At 52.5% G+C, this 23,363-nt stretch overlaps 1 protein-coding gene across 1 annotated transcript in view; it reads right to left on the reverse strand.

Annotated features, from left to right (window-relative positions):
* LOC144945279 (syntaxin-1A-like) overlaps positions 1-21,471 on the reverse strand; it is an 86,446-nt gene extending 64,975 nt beyond the window's left edge. Inside the window, 2 exon segments of the mRNA XM_078873668.1 lie at positions 12,201-12,278; positions 21,236-21,471. Coding sequence (XP_078729794.1) covers positions 12,201-12,278; positions 21,236-21,265 — 108 coding nt within the window. The 5' untranslated portion in view covers positions 21,266-21,471.
* Between the last annotated feature and the right edge of the window lie 1,892 nt (positions 21,472-23,363).

Genomic DNA, 23,363 nt, shown 5'->3' on the forward strand with positions numbered 1-23,363 from the left:
ATGACAAGGATGCGTCAACTTTTAGTGATAATGAAGAACCCCGCTGCTCATTGAGTGATATGAATACGGTCGTTTATAAGTATATTAGTCGTTATTATTCTTTTCAATCGCATCAAAATTACCAATAGATTCATCGATGTGAACTAAACGTTTGAAACCTTCGTTACGAATCTACACGCTCACAGGGAGAATATTGTGTTAAACCTTTCTTTTGATCACGGAAATCTTGCCCACGAATTAATTGAAGCCTTAGCCAAAAGATAAGCATCTTGCGTAAGCAGGCATACAGGGCTGCACACCATTATTCCAAGACATTTTCGTTAATTATATAATCTTGCCGATGAATCTATTAACGTATACTTTCGCCTTCGGGATGTAATAATAATCGTTTTATCACCTTTCGTATGAATATCGTCGCATGCCTGTTTAAGAACTTTTCCCTATCGCCGTATATGCTCGCGTTACTCGGTGGAATTAATCAATTGTTCGGTTGCTCAGTTTACCAACGTAATCATTGATGGTTAAATGTACGGATCAATGAGGGGAACTTCCCCAGTGGTACTGTGCTGATAATTCCAAGCATAAGAGTTTGCATATTAGAGTGTTATGTTTTTGTTTAGAAATCAAAATTGCATAAGACAGAATTTGGAGACCTGACATAAACATATTAAGACATAATCAGTAAATGTTAAAGCGAGGATAATTGTATTATTCCGATTGATAATACCACCCAAGAAAACGAAGCCGAGCTTAATTTAGCATAATTACATCACACTTGGAGAAGTTCATACAACTTATTGTATTATCCCGATTGATAATACGACCCTAAACAACGAAGCCAAGCATAATTATCATAACTGCATATATTAGCATAAGCACACACATTTGCATAACGAAATATGTTCACACGTATAATAATTAGCACAATTCATGCGCATAATTACATAACTTAAAATATTATCTTCTAATTGCACATTTTTTCAATCTTCATTAATTTTTTATTGTTTTATTAATTTTTCAAGAACCGACATATACAACAATCACCGGTACTAAACTCACCACATGACCACCAACACCGGTATTAAATTCACTCACACAGTTCACCAAGACCAGAACTAAATTCACCATGCAGCTCAACAACACCGGTACTAAATTAACTCACACAGTTCACCAAGACCAGAACTAAATTCACCATGCAGCTCAACAACACCGGTACTAAATTAACTCGCACAGTTCACCAAGACCAGAACTAAATTCACCATGCAGCTCAACAACACCGGTACTAAATTAACTCACACAGTTCACCAAGACCAGAACTAAATTCACCATGCAGCTCAACAACACCGGTACTAAATTAACTCGCACAGTTCACCAAGACCAGAACTAAATTCACCATGCAGCTCAACAACACCGGTACTAAATTAACTCGCACAGTTCACCAAGACCAGAACTAAATTCACCATGCAGCTCAACAACACCGGTACTAAATTAACTCACACAGTTCACCAAGACTGGTACTGAACTCACCACACAGCTGAGCAATACCGGGACTAAACTCACCACATGACCACCAACACCAGTAGCAAACTCACCACACAGCTCACCATCACCAGTACTAAACTCACCACACGACCACCAACACCAGTACTAAACTCACCACACAGCTCACCATCACCAGTACTAAACTCACCACATGACCACCAACACCAGTAGCAAACTCACCACACAGCTCAACAAGACTAGTACTAAACTCATCAAACAGCTCACCAACATCGGTACTAAATTCACAACACAGCTGACCAACACGGCACTAAACTCACCATATGACCACCAACACCGGTACTAAACTCACCACACAGCTCACCAATACCGGGACTAAACTCACCACACCACCACCAACACCGGTACTAAACTCACCACACAGCTGACCAACACTGGTACTAAATTCACTCACATAGTTCAGCAACACTGGTACGAAACTCACCACGGCTGCTCACCAACACCGGTACTAAACTCACCACATGACTACCAACACCGGTACTAAACTCACCACATGACTACCAACACCGGAAGTAAACTGACCATACAGTTAAAAAACACTGGTACTAAACTCACCACACAGCTGACCAACACCGGTACTAAACTCACTCGAACAATTCAGCAACACCGGTACCCAACTCACCACGCGGCTGACGAATACTGTTACTAAACTCACTCGCACAGTTCAGCAACACCGGTACTCAACTGACCACGCGGCTCACCAAAACTCACCACACAGCTTACCAACACCAGTACTAAACTCACCACACAACCACCAACAGTGGGACTAAACTCACCACACAGCTCACCAACACCGGTACTAAACTCACCACATGACCACCAACACTGGGACTAAACTCACCACACAGCTCAAGAACACTGGTATTAAACTCACCATACAGCTCACCAACACCGGTACTAAACTCACCACACAGCTCACCAACACCGGTACTAAACTCACTCACACAGCTTCGCAAAACCGGTACTAAACTCAATCTAGATTTGAAGTTTGAATGGATATTCGGCCCGCATTATCCGCAAAGCTGTTTCTCCAACCATGGAGAAACAACCCCCTGAGACGTCAATCAAAACCATCACGTAACCATACATAGCAGGCGTTACCAAAACGATTTCCAAAATCTTAAACAAACACAAGATCCAGGTCCGATTCAGTACAGTACACAAAATCCGTGATCTAATCCCATCTGTGAAGGATGTCATTCCTGACATGCAATATTCTGGAGTCTACCAACTGAGTTGCACCTGTGTTCATTGTTACATTGGGGTAACGAAATTACATGTCTCAGACCGTGTTCGCGAGCACAAGGCGGATCTGAAACACGGCAGGACTACCGTATTTTCCCGCATATAACCCGCAGACGCATATACCCCGCAAAAATAGCGTTTTGTGTAAACAAAAAAATTCAGATAGCCCGCACCTCCATATACCCCGCATGCATTCATATATTTAACGTCGTTTCCGCAGCTGAATTCCATCATATTAATACGAAGTTTACATGTGTAATACATTCCACTATCAATTGTTAACATTACAATCATAACCGGAAACGAGTGAACTTAAAACAGTAAATAAGTAACAAAAGTAAATATCGAATAAGTAACATAACTGGTAGATAAGTAAGTACTGCTAGATTGCGCACTGCGCAGATAATAACAGCATTACGGTACACCTCCCCCCCACCTCGCCCTCCCCCCCACCTCGCCCTCCCCCCCACCTCGCCCTCCCCCCCACCTCGCCCTCCCCCCCACCTCGCCCTCCCCCCCACCTCTCCCTCCCCCCCACCTCGCCCTCCCCCCCACCTCGCCCTCCCCCCCACCTCGCCCTCCCCCCCACCTCGCCCTCCCCCCCACCTCGCCCTCCCCCCCACCTCGCCCTCCCCCCCACCTCGCCCTCCCCCCCACCTCTCCCTCCCCCCCACCTTTCCCTCCCCCCCACCTTTCCCTCCCCCCCCACCTTTCCCTCCCCCCCACCTCTCCCTCCCCCACCACCTCTCCCCCCCCACCTCTCCTCTCCCTCCCCCCCACCTCTCCCTTCCCCCCACCTCTCCCTCCCCCCCCACCTTTCCCTCCCACCCCACCTCTCCCTCCCCCCCCACCTCTCCCCCCCCACCTCTCCTCTTCCTCCCCCCCCACCTCTCCCTCCACCCCCACCTCTCTCTCCCCCCAGCTGCCCCACCCCCAACTCCCACCTCTCTCTCTCCCCAACTGCCCCACTCCCACCCCCACCTCTCCCTCCCCCCCACCTCTCCCTCCCCCCCACCTCTCTCTCCCCCCAGCTGCCCCACCCCCCAACCCCCACCTCTCTCTCCCCCCAACTGCCCCACCCCCCACCCCCATCTCTCTCTCCCCCCAACTGCCCCACCCCCCATCCCCATCTCTCCCACACCCCCACCTCTCCCTCCCCCCCACCTCTCTCTCCCCCCAGCTGCCCCACCCCCCAACCCCCACCTCTCTCTCCCCCCAACTGCCCCACCCCCCATCCCCATCTCTCCCTCTCCCCCCACCTCTCCCTCTCCCCCCACCTCTCCCTCTCCCCCCACCTCTCCCTCTCCACCCACCTCTCCCATCGCCGGTAAACAGTGCGCGCACTAAAAACATTGTCGTTCAATTGTACAAACAATTAATTTAAAACGTGACAACATGTGCAATTTTAGTGTGAGTGGTTTATTCAGCAGTGCTTTAGTCAAAGGTAAGTGTTGCATAGTGGATAGTCCTACCATGAAAACATTTAACGAGTTATGACATGTCACACGTGTCAAATACTTTTGGGATAGCCCGCATCTTCATATACCCCGCAGGGTCTTGTTTTGTTTGTAAAAAGTGGTATACCCCGCGGGTTATATGCGGGAAAATACGGTAATACCTCCGCCGTGGCTGACCATTGCTCTAACGCTGTGGGCTCTCATGATATTGTTTTTTTCCGAGCCCAAGGTGCTCTGCAAACCTTCGGGCTTCTTTTCGATTTAAAGCTTTCGTGACTGCAGGGATTCATCTTCTTGGTTCTTTCTGTAAAGTCACGTAGAAGGGAAATAATAAAATATTTTTTTTTTAAATTTCCCTTCTACGTGACTTTACCGAAAGAACCAAGAAGATGACTTCGGGCTACTATCAAAGGTTTGTTCATGAAGCCATCCAGATATATAAACATAGACGTAACTTCAACCGAGAAGATGGATACAAATTGAGCAATCATTGGAAGGATGCTATTAACCAGGTAAAACCTGAAATGCTTTACGGTTGTTCCATCATATTTGCCGGGCACTTGTCTATTTTGTAGAGTTGATTGCATCTACAGCAGAGGTCGCAACCGGGTACCCGATACCCGTACCCTACCCGATACCCGGCTACCCGTACCTGGCCGGGTACGGGTACGGGTACCCGTTTGCGACCCTGGTGCGGCCGGGTACGGGTATGGGTAAGGAATCAAAACCCGTTTGCGACCACTGATCCACAGCGTTTGGCTTTGCTGCTGCATTGGCATGGTTGACTTCATTGGCGTTGTTGGTGCAGTTGCGTTGTTGTTGCCCCCCCCCCGCGCACCCCCCCCCCCCAGCTCTCTCAGCCTCCCACTTCAAGCCCCGCCCATTCCCCCCCCCCGTCCAGCTTCACGTCCCTCTCCGAGCGTCCACGCAATGCTCCCCTACCCTCCTCCCTTGCCCCTCCCCCCTCTCTCACCTATATAACCTCTTACCACGGCATCTCTCTCGCACTTCAGCGAAACATTTTCTTGCTGTGGGTTTCCCACCTGATGACGATTGCCTGTGTTGCAATCGAAACGTCGTGATTTAATTTATTTTATTGTATGCCTACGTGACTTTACCGAAAGAACCAAGGAGTACGGTACTAAACTCACCACACAGCTCACCAACACCAGTACTAAACTCACCACACAGCTCACCAACACTGGTACTAAACTCACCACGCGACTCACCAACACCGGTACCAAACTCACCACACAGCTCACCAACACCAGTACTAAACTCACCTCACAGCTCACCAACACCGGTACTAAACTCACCACACAGCTCACCAACACCGGTACTAAACTCACCTCACAGCTCACCAACACTGGTACTAAACTCACCACGCGACTCACCAACACCGGTACTAAACTCACCTCACAGCTCACCAACACCGGTACCAAACTCACCACACAGCTCACCAACACCGGTACTAAACTCACCACACAGCTCACCAACACCGGTACCAAACTCACCACACAGCTCACCAACACCGGTACTAAACTCACCACACAGCTCACCAACACCGGTACCAAACTCACCACACAGCTCACCAACACCGGTACTAAACTCACCACACAGCTCACCAACACCGGTACCAAACTCACCACACAGCTCACCAACACCGGTACTAAACTCACCACACAGCTCACCAACACCAGTACCAAACTCACCACACAGCTCACCAACACCGGTACTAAACTCACCACACAGCTCACCAACACCGGTACCAAACTCACCACACAGCTCACCAACACCGGTACTAAACTCACCACACAGCTCACCAACACCGGTACCAAACTCACCACACAGCTCACCAACACCGGTACTAAACTCACCACACAGCTCACCAACACCGGTACCAAACTCACCACACAGCTCACCAACACCGGTACCAAACTCACCACACAGCTCACCAACACCGGTACTAAACTCACCACACAGCTCACCAACACCGGTACTAAACTCACCACACAGCTCACCAACACCGGTACCAAACTCACCACACAGCTCACCAACACCGGTACTAAACTCACCACACAGCTCACCAACACCGGTACCAAACTCACCACACAGCTCACCAACACCGGTACCAAACTCACCACACAGCTCACCAACACCGGTACTAAACTCACCACACAGCTCACCAACACTGGTACTAAACTCACCACACAGCTCACCAACACCGGTACCAAACTCACCACACAGCTCACCAACACCGGTACTAAACTCACCACACAGCTCACAAACACTCGTACTAAACTCACCACACAGCTCACCAACACCGGTACTAAACTCACCACACAGCTCACCAACACCGGTACTAAACTCACCACACAGCTCACCAACACCGGTACTAAACTCACCACACAGCTCACAAACACTCGTACTAAACTCACCACGCGACTCACCAACACCGGTACTAAACTCACCACACAGCTCACCAACACCAGTACTAAACTCACCACACGACCACCAACACCGGTACTAAACTTACCACACAGCTCACAAACACTCGTACTAAACTCACCACGCGATTCACCAACACCGGTACTAAACTCACCACGTGGCTTACCAACACCGGTACTACACTCACCACACGACCACCAACATTGGTACTAAACTCACCTCACAGCTCACCAACACCGGTACTACACTCACCATGTGGCTTACCAACACCAGTACCAAACTCACCACACAGCTCACCAACACCGGTACTACACTCACCACACGACCACCAACATTGGTACTAAACTCACCTCACAGCTCACCAACACCGGTACTACACTCACCATGTGGCTTACCAACACCAGTACCAAACTCACCACACAGCTCACCAACACCGGTACTACACTCACCACACGACCACCAACATTGGTACTAAACTCACCACACAGCTCACCAACACCGGTACTAAACTCACCACACAGCTCACCAACACCGGTACTAAACTCACCACGGGGCTCACCAACAACACATGCCCAAATGTCTATGTAGTTTTAGCGTGAAATTCACAACACATTCCTTTAACGGAGATGTAAAATCGTTGAAAACAAAAGTATTCACGTGTAAACAAATCCATTTACTACCATAATGAGCCAAGAATGTCCGTGTGTCCCGCGCGTGACGTCACTCCACGTTGGCCAGCCCCCCTCAATAATCATGAACAGGTGACGTCACTCCACATAGTACCCCCCCCCTCATTAATAATCATGAACAGGTGACGTCACTCCACATAGTACCCCCCCCCATCAATAATCATGAACAGGTGACGTCACTCCACATAGTACCCCCCCCCCTCATTAATAATCATGAACAGGTGACGTCACTCCACATAGTACCCCCCCCCTCATTAATAATCATGAACAGGTGACGTCACTCCACATAGTACCCCCCCTCATTAATAATCATGAACAAGTGACGTCACTCCACATAGTGCCCCCCCCCTCATTAATAATCATGAACAAGTGACGTCACTCCACATAGTGCCCCCCCGCTCATTAATAATCATGAACAGGTGACGTCCTCTACATGGACCCCCCCCCTCCTCATTAATAATCATGAGCGGGTGACGTCACTCCACATCGAACAGCCCCCCACATTAATAATCATGAAGAGGTGACGTCTTCCAAATGGACACCCCCCCCTCATTAATATTCATTAGCGGGTGACGTCACTCCACATGGTGGGGGCGAGGCGCCTCCTCCCCCCTCCTCAGCGTCAACTGACAACCCTCACGACAAAGGCAGAACCCTCACGTCACGTGATCTCCGTAACGCTGTTAGGACATCGAAGTAAAAAGGACGTCATTTGCACACGAATTGATGCAATGAATATATCACGTCGCGGTCCGCTTATCGCTTGCAAGTTTCAGATTTACTGAAATACACCGGGTCCTTGGACGGGCAAAAGACTAGTATTTATTTTTCGATTTAAAGCTTTCGAGACTGCAGGGATTCATCTTCTTGGTTCTTTCGGTAAAATCACGTAGAAGGGAAGTAATAACATTTTTTTTATTACGTTTTATTTTTATTATTTTATTACTTCTCTTCTATGTGACTTTACCGAAAGAACCAAGAAGACTAGTATTTATGTAATTATCTTTGCATTGGAATTATTGGTCAAGTGTAATTGAGAAATCTCTAGGGAGGCATTCATCCAGCAGTGCATCGAACAAGGCTGGGCTGATGATGACGATGGTGATGACGGGGGCAGCTGCAGTCGCTGATGAAGTTGCTGCTGCTGCGAATGGTGATAATGATGATTTTTTTTTATTGAAAGCTTTCGTGACTGCAGAGATTCATATTATTGGTTCTTTTGGTAAAGTCACGTAGAAGGTAAATAATAAAAATAACATAAATATAAAACAATACAAATTCTCACGACGTTTCGACTGCAACACAAGCAATCATCATCAGGTGTTGAAACATCGTGATAATTTGTTTTGTTTTTTATTTATATTATTTTTATTATTCCCCTTCTACGTGACTTTACCGAAAGAACCAAGAATATGATGATGATGTTGCTGCTGCTGATGGTGGTGATGATGATGATGGTGGTGATCACTGGCGGAGCCAGTGGGGGTGGGGGGGGTGTCACGTGCCCCCCCCCCCCCCCAATGATCCGATCATTGGGGTTTATTAGTAATAAATCGGCATTTTGCGACCCCCACTGCCACTGTGTAGCATATTATTACGTGCCAAGGACTCTTTGAGATGATAGGACAATAGTCCGAGTCCATAATTGGCAATACGTAACGGCAAAGCAGTTATAAGTGACTCAGAATTGTGCGCAGTTGCGTATACAGGACACGACTTCCCTGAAGGCATTCACCTTCAGCGAGCGCGATGCCGATCACACAACGCGGTTCGAATTCGACCCTCGATCGATGGCTGCGCCATCGCCGCACACGCGTCGAATGAAAAGCAAGGGACAAGTCCTTACTCACTAACAAGTCCTTACTTAGTTACAACAACTATCATTTTTCATTGCTGGAGGGGTTGCCCCTCTACCTGAAAATCATGGCTCCACCGTTGGTGGTGGTGATGGTGATAATGATGATGTCGCTGCTGATGATGATGGTGGTGATGATGGCGATAATGATGATGTTGCTGTTGCTGATGATGGTGGTGATGATGGCGATACTGATGATGTTGCTGCTGCTGATGATGGTGGTGATGATGGCGATAATGATGATGTTGCTGTTGCTGATGATGGTGATAATGATGGTGATAATGATGATGTTGCTGTTGCTGATGATGGTGATAATGATGGTGATGCTGCTGATGCTGCTGCTGCTGCTTCTGCTGCTGCCGCTGATCATGGTGGCATTGTGGTGCGCGCCAGCAACCTTCCCCTCCGCCCTCCTCCGCCCCCCTCCCCCAGTCCCCCTCGCCAATGGATACAGATGCTCTCGGGGTCCCGGCTAATGCAGACGGGGCCCCCGATGGCACTGTCAGTGCCTCCAACAATAGCCACTCGCCGCAGTATTCATCGAGCCAATATCCCGACCCGCGGGCCATTTGCACACAAAGGCAAAGACAAATGCCGCCCCGCCCCCGCCCCCTCCCCCGCCCCCGCCCCCCTCCCCCACCCCCGCCCCCCTCCCCCACCCCCGCCCCCCTCCCCCACCCCCGCCCCCCTCCCCCGCCCCCTCCCCCGCCCCCTCCCCCGCCCCCTCCCCCGCCCCCGCCCCCCTCCCCCACCCCCGCCCCCCTCCCCCGCCCCCCTCCCCCGCCCCCATCCCCCGCCCCCTCCCCCACCCCCGCCCCCTCCCCCACCCCCGCCCCCATCCCCCGCCCCCCTCCCCCGCCCCCATCCCCCGCCCCCTCCCCCACCCCCGCCCCCTCCCCCACCCCCGCCCCCCTCCCCCGCCCCCCTCCCCCGCCCCCATCCCCCGCCCCCTCCCCCACCCCCGCCCCCTCCCCCACCCCCGCCCCCATCCCCCGCCCCCGCCCCCTCCCCCGCCTCCGCCCGTGTAGCCGACTCGGGCCGCTGGGGGAAAGTGCTGCTCGCCGGCTTCGGAGCGCAGTGCGCGCTAACCACTGCGCCACCGCTCCCTCCCTCCCCCCCGGCAGACACCCCACAAATGCTCATCACACACACACACCAATTAGACACTCATCCAGCCACGCACACGCATCACAAACACACATGAAGCCACACGCGCGCACATTACACATCCACACACAGCCATCGTCACACACACACACACAAAACAAGACAAAGATCCCCCGTATAGTCTTAACAAACTGTTGGGGCAAGTGCCAACACCAGGTCCAGCCGATTTTGTCTCCCTAGTGGCGATGTTTGCACATCGCAGAAGGTACTCATTTGAGGCCGAGTCGACCTAGGGGAGGCCCAGGACCAGTTCAGATAATCGTCGCCGGTGTTGGCCGTGAGTGGGAATCGAACTCGGGTCGCCAGGTTCGTAGCGCAGCGCGCTAACCGCTAAATACTACCGCTCACATCAAAATCACACACACATCCCACACACACATCATACACAATCACCATCACACACATACCCACTTTAACCCCCCCGCCCGCCACACAAACACTAATCCCACACACGTAGACACATTTTACACACACACAGACACATCATTCGCTGGAGATGAGCACAGCTGTGGACTAGCCGTTAGATGGGCTCACAAATGACCCCCACGGGAGACTGGACACGTGGAAGCAACGAAGACCCCTCCCTTCCCACCCTCCTTAGACCTCCCCCTCCTCCTCCCCCCTCTCCTCCCCCCTCTCCTTACCCCCTCCCACTCTCCCCACCGCACTCGCTTATCTCATACCACACACACACAGACTCGCAGACGCGCAGACGCACCCGGAGAATCGTTAGCACCCGCACACTCACAGAGTCATCGATGAACTCACGCACTCATCGACCACGGAAGGTCTGACAAACTCATCGACACACTCATAGGGTCATCGATGGACTTGCGCACTCATAGATCGTGGATTACTGACAAACTCACAGACACACGGACAACACTCAAACACTCATTGGCATGCGGATACACGCACACATACTTAGTCAGCGATGGACTCAGCAACAACCATCGTTCACGACTAAGTAGCGGTGACGTCGCCACGGCGCTTGTGCCAGGCCAGGTGCACCTTGAGACCACGTGAAGCTTCAAAGGCTCGCTGCTGGCAGGAGGTCACGTTACAGACCCAGGTGCCATGGTTTAACTGACTGAGATGACAGGCAGATGCGCCACCTGTCCTCCTCACTGTGCTAACTTTCTGCGTTTAACCGCCCGACCCTCCACTCGTTGTTGTGAGCCTTTGGATTTCACTCGACTGATGCTTCTTTAAAGGGCTCCATGCATCAACAACATCGAGAAGGGACGGCGTAACTGTGGCGGAGAAAACCCGGAGATTCATTTGAAGCAATATACCAGGTAGCCTCCACACGGCGTTATGCAGCCGATGAAAAGATGATGCCACCCGACTGATTCGGAGTTAGACGTCTGCTGCCAAACTTGAGCTGGTCATAAGCTTATTGCTCAGGTATGGAGACGTCTCCACTCTCTCCACAACTATCCCACAACTCATAGGGAGTTAAGGGGGTGCATCATTTGATAGGGCTGATGGAACGGCCCCACCGCTTAGTGGCGCCCTCCAGATTCGGCAGCAGCATTTCCAACTCCGTTTCCAGAACAAGCAGCAATTACCAGATCATCAGCATATACCTCGATGGACTCACACACAGACAGAGATCCCCCGTATAGCCTTAACAGACTGTTGGGGCAAGTGCTGTTAGCGAGCAGCACCTATGAAGACCAGCACGGCACACGACAGGATGGGAAAGCAACACCACGCCTGGTCGCCTTTGTCTCCCGAGGTACTCATTTAAAATTAGGTCAAATGTCACACACACACCTGTTCGAAGAACTGGTCCATGAAGTGGTCCCGGTCAACGATGACGGCCACCTCCTCGTCATCGTCGCTGTCCTTCCCCTGCACACGCAAACAAACACACACATGTTGCGTACGTTGTATGTGTGTACGTCGAACTTATTTCGCACCTTTCGTAGCCAACCGCGCTACGTACGGAGGTGAGGGGGAGGACAACAAAGTGAACACGACATAGGTTCAAGAGAATTGAGTTTTCAATCGACGTTTCTACGGAAACAAGTACACGAGTAAGCGAGCAAACGAGCGGAAGAAAAAAAAACCTCGCAGCGAACGCAGAAGCGATCGTCACAGAGCGCACAGGGCGTGGTCGCAGCGTCCCCGCAATTGACACGTGCACACAGAGGTCACCTGCCGATAGACACGTGCACACAGAGGTCACCTGCCGATAGACACGTGCACACAGAGGTCACATGCCGATAGACACGTGTCACCTGCCGATAGACACGTGCGCTCAGAGGTCACCTGCCGATAGACACGTGCGCACGCAGAGGTCACAAAAACAACCAAGATAAAGATCCCCCGCATTGCCTTAACAGACTGTTGGGGCACGTGCTGTTAGCGAGCACCTATAAAGGCCGGCACAGCACACGAGGGGGTGGGTGGCCGGCACCACGCCCGACCGCCTTTGTCTCCCCAGTGGCGATGTTTACACATCGCACCAGGTACTCATTTGAGGCTGAGTCGACCTAGGGGAAGCTCGGGACCGGTTCAGATAATCGTCACCGGTGTTGGCCGTGAGCGGGAATCGAACCCGGGTCGCCAGGTTCATAGCGCACAGAGGTCACGTGCCGCACGCGTCACTGAGGCCGTGACGTCGTCAGCGATTGGATGAAAACCACAGCAGCGTCTGTGAACCTCGTGCAGCTCGAATTAATAACACTACTACTACTATAATTGTTATTGATTTCATCATTGCGCTCTTCTACCCACGAATGCCCCACTGAGTATCCAGACTCGTTTTGCAGGGGGGCTCCTGCCGAAGTCGATTGGACATACGTGAAAAAGAGCTTCATGAGGATTATCGGATTCCTCCTCCAGTGCAAATGAATATTCAGATTGTCGCAGCATATCTTCTTGGTTCTTTCGGTAAAGTCACGTAGAAGGGAAGTAATAAAATAATAAAAATAAAACATGATAAAATAAAATAATATAATAATCTAATAAAATTATATAATATATTATTTTTATTATTTTATTACTTCCCTTCTACGTGACTTTACCGAAAGAACCAAGAAGATGAATCCCTGCAGTCACGAAAGCTTTAAATCGAAATTTGTCGCAGCATAGTTGTGGGGTCGCGGGAGAGCGATGTTCCCAGTAAACATGGAACGCGTGGCCCAACGTTGAGCCACACGCCAACGTTGGGCCACACGCCAACGTTGGGCCCAACAGGGGGTTGCTCCGTGCAATCCCTATTGAGTAATTTGCAGGTAATTCTTGCAGCGGTGGGATCTTTGACCGACACCGGTGACATCGTGTTTCTTAGCTCCCTCGACCGCGCGCGGAAAGACGAACTTGGCGATGAAAAGTAGCCACGTAGCGACGTGGCCTACAGGGGCCAGGTCTCGCGTAACTAACCCAGGTGAGAGGGAAGAGGATGAATCGAATTTCCAAGGGTGACCTGGGGACATCGGTCTTCCAGTTAGAGGGAGCGACGATTCGCTTGGCGTCGAAGGGAAGACCGTCAGGGTAGATGGTGGAGGAGACCGTCAGGGCAGAGTTATGGATCACTGTGAGTCTGTGGGGCTCTGTGCGAGTCTATGGATCACTGTGAGCCTATGGGGGGTTTCTCTCAGTCTATGGGCCTCTGTGTGAGTCTATGGGTCTCTCTGAGTCTAGGAATGGATGGTGAGATTCTGCTGGGGTAGATGTATGGGCCTCTGTTGTGAGTCTGTGAGTCCCTGGGTGAGCCTACGGGCCTCTGTGTGAGTCTATGGGTCTCTCTGTGAGTCTGAATGGATGGTAATGTTCTGCAGGGGCAGAAATATGGGCCTCTGTTGTGAGTCTGTGAGTCCCTGGGTGAGCCTACGGGCCCCCGTGTGAGTCTATGGGTCTCTCTGTGAGTCTATGAATGGATGGTGAGTTCTGCTGGGGCAGAAATATGGGCCTCTGTTGTGAGTCTGTGAGTTCCTGGGTGAGCCTACGGGCCTCTGTGTGAGTCTCTGGGTCTCTGAGTGAGTCTAAGGCCAAGTGGTTGGTGGTGCAGCAGCTGCGGGATCTGGTGGAGGGCAGAACGCGTTGGCACGGTGGTGGTGGTGGCGGCAGTGATGGTGGTGGTGGCAGTGGTGGTAGGTGGTGGCGGGTGGTGGTGGCGGTGCTGGTAGTGGTGTCGGTGGAATCAACAACGGCTTTGGCCGCGATGATGATGCCGCGATGTCGATAAAATTGTGTACGTGTGTACGTAGCCAACCGTGCTAATCGGAGGTGCGGGGAAGGACAACAAAAACATAGCATGCAAATGAGAATGCTCATCTTACAATTGGGCCTAATGAGCCACACACACACACACACAACTGTGCACGCGTGATACACAAACTAAAATGCAAAACGACATCAATTTTAAAATAAAAAAAATGATCTATTTATTTAACAGAATCGCCAGGGCGAGTCGTCACGATTCAGCCAGTGTAGCGGCGGTGCGTGTGTCTCGTTACATGCCCGATTATCCTCGAGTAACGCGTTACTTGCATAACATTGCATAACGCGAGGGGAGGGGTCTAAGGCGGGGTGGGGTAGGAGGGAGGGAGCGGTGGGGGGATAGAGGGGAGGGGCTGACCCCCCCCCCCCTCCCGACACCCCGCCCCCCAGCAATCTCTGTGCGTGCTGTCCAATTTCGCAGTGTAATTACGCGTGAGTGTGATCGTGTAATTCCTGACACTATACTTGCATGTGTGTGTGTGTGTGCGCGCGCGCGTGTGTGTGTGTGTGCCTGCACTTAACTTGTTACACGCTTGTTTATGTACGTGTTTGTGTGTGGGGAGACAAAGGCGGCCGGGCGTGGTGTCGGCCACACCCCACCTCCACCCCCTCCTCCTCCACAGTGCGTCATGTTGAACTGTAAAGGTGCTCGCTAACAGCACTTGCCCCCAAAACCTTTGTCTTTGCGTCTGTTGGGGGGTGAAGAGCGGTGGCGCAGTGGTTAGCGCGATGGGCTATGAACCTGGCGCCCCTGAGTTCGATTCCCACACCCAGACTGAAGAGTTAGTAGCGAGTGAAATCTGAACGTGCGATGGGTCCCCCTTAAGTCAACTCAGGACTTTTCTTTTTGAACGAGAGCCTGGCGCTGCGTGTCAGCTTCAACACTGGGGAGACAAAGGCGGTCACGCGTGGTCATGGCCGGTGCGGGGTTTAATAGGTGCTCGCTAAGCAGGTCATGAGGATGACAGAAAAGGGGATTGCTATTTTGTTGTGTGTGCGTTAAATTGGTCTGTGTGTTACATTGGTCTGTGCGTTAAATTGGTCTGTGTGTGTTACATTGGTCTGTGTGTTTGTGTGTTAAATGGGTATGTGTTTGTGTTACATTGGTCTGTGTGTGTGTTAAATTGGTCTGTGTGTTTGTGTTACATTGCTCTGTGTGTGCGTTAAATTGGTCTGTGTGTGTTAAATTGGTCCGTGTGTTTGTGTGTTAAATTGGTCTGTGTTTGTGTTACATTGGTCCGTGTGTGTATGTTAAATTTGTCGGTGTGTGTGTTACATTGGTCTGTGTGTGTTAAATTGGTCTGTGTGTTTGTGTGTTAAATTGGTCTGTGTGTTTGTGTGTTAAATTGGTCTGTGTTTGTGTTACATTGGTCCGTGTGTGCGTTAAATTGGTCTGTGTGTTTGTGTGTTAAATTGGTCTGTGTGTGTTACATTGCTCTGTGTGTGTGTTAAATTTGTCGGTGTGTTTGTGTGTTACATTGGTCGGTGTGTGTTAAATTTGTCGGTGTGTGTGTTAAATTGGCCCACGCGTGTGTGTGTGTCAAATTCCAAATGTGGATCGGTCGTGTCGTGGTTAGCGCACTGCGCCACGACCTCGGCGACCCGAGTTCGATTCTTCACTCACGACCAGTACTCGCGGTGGCGAATATTTTGAACCGGTTCCCGGAACCTCCGCTCGGTCGACTCGGCCTTAACATCAGTAGCTGGTCGCCATGTGTAAATATCAGCATCGGAGAGACAAAGGCGGCCGGGCGTGCTTCTTCTGGCCACATACCCCCTCGAAGTGCAGGGTTGGTGCTCGCTAACAGCACTTGCCCCAACATTATGTTAAAGGCTATACGGGGGGATCTTTGCATTTGGCCATTGTGTCAAATTCCCTGCCGATTAATTATAGAATTGTTTTCCAAGTTTATGGAAAAGCACCACGTACACATATACATCGATACACAAAGACAAAGCCTTCCCCTAGAGCCTTTAACAGATTGTTGGGGCAAGTGCTGTTAGCGAGTAGCACCTATGAAGGCCGGCACGGCACACAAGGGGGTGGGTGGCCAGCACTATGCCCGTCCGCCTTTGTCTCCCCAGTGGCGATGTTTACACATCGCACCAGGTATTCATTTGAGGCTGAGTCGACCTAGGGGAGGCTCAGGACCGGTTCAGATAATCGTCACGAGTGTTGGCCGTGAGCCGGGTTCGTAGCGCAGCGCGCTTGGCACAACACAGCTGTTCCCCACACACAGATGCATAGAGACACCCATAGACACACGTAGACACACATAGACAGCACACACACACGTAGGCATCACACACAGCATCCGGAACAATAACCAACACAGACAACACACACACACATCACACCACAGCACACACATAGCGCACACACGGAGAGCACACAAACCACACCAAACACAGCATACCATACACAGCATACACGCCGTGATACCGCAACACACCCCCACCCCGCCCCCCCCGTCCCCACCCCTCCCACCGCCTCCCACCGCCTCCCCCCGCCCCCCGCCCCCGTGCCCCCGCCCCTCCCCGCGCCCCCCTCAGCCATGTTTGATGCGGCGCGAGCCCCCACCCCGCAACAGCCACGGGGAGAGAGCGGGCGATGGTGGTGGTGATGATGGTGATGATGATGATGATGGTGGTGATGATGATGGTGGTGGTGGTGATGATGATGGTGGTGATGATGGTGGTGGTAATGATGATGGTGGTGATGCTGATGGCGGTGGTGGTGATGATGATGGTGGTGGTGATGATGGTGGTGATGATGGTGGTGCTGACGATGGTAGTGCTGATGACGATAAGAGTGCTAATAATGACAGTTATGGTGCTGATAATGATAATGGTGGTGATGATGATGGTGATGATGATGGTGGTGATGATGCTGAGGATGGTGCTATTAGTAAGCCCATAGTGACGGTAACGTTGGTGGTGAGTTCGATTCCTGCTCACGGCCACCAACATCGGTGACAATTATCTGAACCGGTCCTGGGCCTCCCCTAGGTCGACTCAGCCTTTAATGAATACCTGATGCGGTGTGTAAACATCGCCACTGGCGAGACAAAGGCGGCCGGGCGTGGTGCTGGCCACCCACCCCCTCGCGTGTCCTCTCGGCCTTCATAGGTGCTCGCTAACAGCACTTGCCCCAACAGTCTATTGAGGCTATGCGGGGGAGCTTTATATCTGTGAATTACCCCTGTGTGTAAGTCTGCGTTGTTGTCGTAGGTCCCCGTGTGCTCGTGAACTGCTGGGGCACGGGATGTGCTGTCCGGTACCACGAGGACCGATCGACCGCTCCTCCTCCACGTATCCCTCACCGCTCTCTCACTCTCATCCCTCTTGCACTCCCGCTTTCCTCGCTCTCTCCCTCCCATCCCCCCCTCTCACTCCCATCCGTCTCTCCTCCCTCCCTCCCTCTCGCTCCCACCCCCTATCGCTCTCCTCCCTCTCTCACACTCCCATCGCTTCGCACCTGCTCCGCAAGTCAGCGTCGTTGGGGAGTGATTTGCTGCTCAAATGAGCATTGAGGCATTGGTGGAAGTTCCACATCGCTGATGCGCGACAGAGTCTGTGCATAGCGTAAATATAACTGCTGACTCCACACACGCAGAAAGTGGTACTCGTTTTATCGACGCCAGGATGGGGGGGGGGGGATGATGGGCTGAGTCAACCCCAGGAGTTCAACTTGTAACTTTCCGATTGGGAAGTCGTTCGCTCGACCGCTGAGCGACCTGGTCCGACAGAAGCATTGCACGTTGCGGCAGCAGCAGCAGCAATGACAGTGGGGTTGGCTTTGTGTGCGCGCGGTTATATCGATAATCGCATAAAACCGGTAGAGAAAAAAAACCAACAACCGGTCATTACCGGTTTGCGACGCGACTCGGCATGTCTAGCATGTCGGCCGGACAGGTCTCGTGTGCGGTTGGGGTGAAGTGTGGGTACCGCTACTCCAGTACCCACACTTTACACGCACGTGTGGGCTGGCCAGGAGCTGTGGACGAGCTGGGAGGCCGCGCGGCACCACGCGGGGAGCGCATTCGGAGTGGAATGCTGCTCTCCTGACAGCAGTCGCGTGAGCGAGCAATTGCAGGTGCTGTGCCTGTATCTATTTTTTTTGTTGTTGTTGCACATGCTAAGCCGATCTAGGGGGGGGGGGGGACCCGGGACCAGTTCAGATATTTGTCAACGAATTTGGGCGTTAGCGGGATTCGAACACGTCCAGTGGCCGGTGCAGCCCTAACCACTGCGCCACCGCTCTCCACAACACACGCGCACACACACACACAGACACTGCTACGTACGCAAATAAATATACGTCGAGTACACACACGCAGACACAATAACAGTGCTCACACACGTGTATTCACACATCGCACAAAGACACAATACAAAGATCACCCTATATCCTTCAACATGCTGTTGGGGGCAAGTGCTGTCAGCGAGCACCTATTAAGGCCCGTATGGTACATGAGCTAAAGTGGCGAGCACCACGTCCGGCCATCTCTGTCTGCCGAGTGGAGGCGATGCTTGCACGTCGCACCCAGGTACTCATTTGAGGCTGAATCGACCTAGGGGAGGACCAGGACCGGTTCAGACAATCGTCACTGCCCCGTGTTGGTGGCCGTGAGCGGGAGTCGAACCCAGGTGGCTGGTTTCGTAGCTTGGCGCGCTAACCGCTGCACTACCGCTCCCCACACGCACACAAACACACGCGAATACAAATATAAATACACACAGACAGACAAAGGCACGCACACGCGGACACACACGAGCGTGGAAGACGCACCACACAGAAGCGCCCGTATACAAAGATCACCCAGAAAGGCTCCACCGATTCTGGGGTCAAGCGCTGTCGGCGAGCGCCTTTGAATTCCTGGCACCGTGTAGCTAGGCAGGGATGTGGTGGCCAGCACCACCACACACGGCTGCGTTGTCTCACGCCACAATGAGGTCTTCATTTAGGGCTGAATCTACCTTAGGGGGGGGGGGGGTGTGAGGACCAGTTCAGATGTTCGACGTGAGCTGGAATTGAACACGGGGTTTCCAAGTTCGTAGGCGCATTGCGCTAACCACTTAGGCTATCGCTCACCATACACACACACACATAAACCCGGACACACACAAACACATACAAAGATCCCCTGTGTAGCCTTTAACGGGATATTGCGGCAAGTGCTGTTAGCGAGCACCTATTAAGGGTGGCACGACGCACGAGGGGGTGAGTGGCTAGCATCACGCCCGGCCGTCTTTATCTCCCCAGCGCTGATTTTTTTTTTACACACACCGCACCACGTATTCATTTTACGTCCGTAGAGACCTATGGGAGGCCCAGGACATGTGCTCATTAGCACTCGCCACTGACAATAGCCGTGAGCGGGAATCGAACTCGGACCTCTGGGTTCGTCGCTGCACTACCGACTTCCCCATTTTGGCTCAAAGACAAAGATCCCCCGTCTAGCCTTAACAGACTGTAGTGGCAAGTGTTGTTCGCGAGCACCTATGAAGGCCGGCACCACGCCCGGCCGCTTTTGTCTCCCGAGTGGCGATGTTTACACGTCAGAACCAAGTACTGATTTGAGGCCGAGTCGACCTAGTGGAGCCCTAGGCACCGGTTCAGATAATCGCCACTGGTGTTGGCCGTGAGCGGGAATCGAAGTCGGATCTCTGGGTTTGTAGCTGCACTGCCGCTCCCCCATTAGGGATAGCACACACACGCACAGAGACGTCGACATGGATATACACACAAAGACATAAGAGACACAAATACAGACACGCATATAACACACACACACAGACGCAAGAGGCACACACATGCACACTCACGCACACAGACAAATAGACAGACGCACACTCACAAAGACAGACGCACACACACACACATGACAGTCACACACACATGACAGTCACACACACATGACAGTCACACACACACAGACACATACAGACACACACCATAAACTCGTACAATGAGACACACATGAGGGCACGGACACGCGCACACACTCACACCGTGACACACAAACCGAGGGACAACAGGCAGCATGGAGCAAGACTGGAGGCTTTTGCGGATTTCAGTCTCTCGCCCCGTGCCGAGCAGAAACAGCTGGGCTCCTCCAGCCCCTCCCCCACCCCCCCTTCACCCCACCCCCCTCCACCCCTACTCCCATACACCCCCTCCCCTCGCTACCGTAGCCGGGTTATGCAGAGGCGGTTGCGATAGTGATGGTGGTCATGGTGGTGGTGATGATGATGATGGTTGGTTGGTGCTGATGGTGGTGGTGGTGTTGGTGATGACGGTTGGGTTGGTGGACGATTGGTGATGTGATGATGATGGTGGTGGTTGGTCGGTTGGTGATGAAGATGGTTCGTGATGGTGATGATGGTTGATTTGGTGATGATAATGGTTAGTGGTGGTGATGATGATGATAGTTGGTTGCTTCTGACGATGCTGATGATGGTGGCGGCCAGACACAAATGAGGATATCGCATCGCGCAGACCACACCGAGAGTGAGACGCGCACACACACACAGACAACAGCAGCAGCAGGAGGAGGAGCAATGATGCTGTAGCTCACCGCCTTCAGATCCTGCATTCGGTCCTTCATGATGCCGGCAGGCGCAGCGGGTATCTGGCTCTCGGCGCCTCTCTTTCTCCGTGATCTCTGCCACTACCGCCACTACCGCCAATGCCGCCGCCGCCGCTGTCGTAGAAGGAGAGACGGACCCGGGGCGAAGAACGGTGGGGAGAGAGAGGGAGAGAGCAAGAGAGAGGAGGAGGAGGAGAGATGGGGGAGGGAAGGAGAGAGAGAGAGAGGGGTGGGTGGGGGAGAGAGAGAGAGAGGGGGAGCTGGAGAGAGGGCGGAGAGAGAAAAGAGAGATAAATGGGGGGAGAGAGGGTTGAGGGCAGGGAGAGAGATAGATTGAGAGAGGAGAGATGGGAGACGCGGGCAGACAAGAGATAAATGGACGGGAGCTAGATGAGGTGGAGTGAGACGGGAAGAGAAAGAGAGAGAGAGCGAGCGAAGGGAGCTGGAGGGAGAAGAAAAAGAAGAATAGAGGGAGAGATAGGGAGAGTGAGAGGGGGAGAGAAAACGGACACGAATGGGCGTGACGATGCCAGTGCCGCTGCTGCGCTCCGGGAATCGATCGTTGCTCGGAATGAACACGCACGCGCAGGAGAGGGAGGGGAGAGCGTGGAGAGAGCGTGGAGAGAGCGTGGAGAGAGCGTGGAGAGAGCGTGGAGAGAGCGTGGAGAGAGAGTGGGGGGGGGGTTTGAGAGCGTGGAGAGAGTGGAGCGGGGAGCGTGGAGAGAGCGCAGAGAGGGAGAGAGAAAGGGGGGGAGAGAGGGGAGCGAGCGTGAGCGCGTTGGAGATGGATGGGAGAGACAGAGAGAGAGAGCGGGCAGGGAGGGGAGAGCGAGGAGGGAGAGGGATGAAGGGAGCGTGGGGAGAGAGAGGGGGTAGAGCGGCACAGGGGGAGAGAGAGCGAGGAGTGGGGAGAGCGAGGGTATGGACGTGAATACGAACACGGGCACGAGTCTGCGAGAATGGATGCCACATAACGCATGCATGAATGTGTCTGGGAGGGTGGGGGTGATGGGGGGGGGTGGTATTTCATTTGGGGGGGGAGGGTTGGGGGGCACGGGTATGGGGGGGGCGTTGGGGGGGGGGTGAGTTACAATGGGGATTCTTCACCGAAATTTCGGCTTCAAAAAAAATGCGTCAAAAAAATTGACATCCGTCCAGAGCCACGAGCTGACAATTGCTCGAGGAGGGGGGGGGGGGGTGTGTATGTGTGTGTGTGTGCGTGTGTGTACGTGTGTGTGTACGTGTGTGTGTGTGTACGTGTGTGTGTGCGTGTGTGTGTACGTGTGTGTACGTGTGTGTGTGTGTGTGTACGTGTGTGTGTGCGTGTGTGTGTACGTGTGTGTACGTGTGTGTGTGTGTGTGTGCGTGTGTGTGTACGTGTGTGTACGTGTGTGTGCGTGTGTGTACGTGTGTGTGTGCTTACGCGTGTGTGTACCTTTATGTGTGCATACGTGTGTGCATACGTGTGTGTGTACGTGTGTGTGTACCTTTATGTGTGCATACGTGTGTGTACGTGTGTGTGCGTACGTGTGTGTGCGTACGTGTGTGTGTACGTGTGTGTGCATACGTGTGTGTGCACGCGTATGTGTGTACGCGTGTGTATTCGTGTACGTGTGTGTGTGTACGCGTGTGTATTCGTGTACGTGTGTGTGTGTGCACGTGTGTATTCGTGTACGTGTGTATGTACGCGTGTGTATTCGTGTACGTGTGTGTGTGTACGCGTGTGTATTCGTGTACGTGTGTGTGTACGCGTGTGTATTCGTGTACGTGTGTGTGTGTACGCGTGTGTATTCGTGTACGTGTGTGTGTGTGTACGCGTGTGTATTCGTGTACGTGTGTGTGTACGCGTGTGTATTCGTGTACGTGTGTGTGTGTACGCGTGTGTATTCGTGTACGTGTGTGTGTGTGTGTACGCGTGTGTATTCGTGTACGTGTGTGTGTGTACGCGTGTGTATTCGTGTACGTGTGTGTGTGTGCACGTGTGTGTCCGCGTGTGTTTGCATTATGGGTGTGCACGTATGTGCGTGCACGTGTTCGAGTGCACGTGTCCACGAGTGGATGTTGAACTTCTTTCGCACCGTACGTAACCAACAGTGCTAATCGGAAGTGGCGTGTA

This window comes from Lampetra fluviatilis, chromosome 37 (genome assembly GCF_964198595.1).
Source record: "Lampetra fluviatilis chromosome 37, kcLamFluv1.1, whole genome shotgun sequence".
NCBI classification, from domain to species: domain Eukaryota; kingdom Metazoa; phylum Chordata; class Hyperoartia; order Petromyzontiformes; family Petromyzontidae; genus Lampetra; species Lampetra fluviatilis.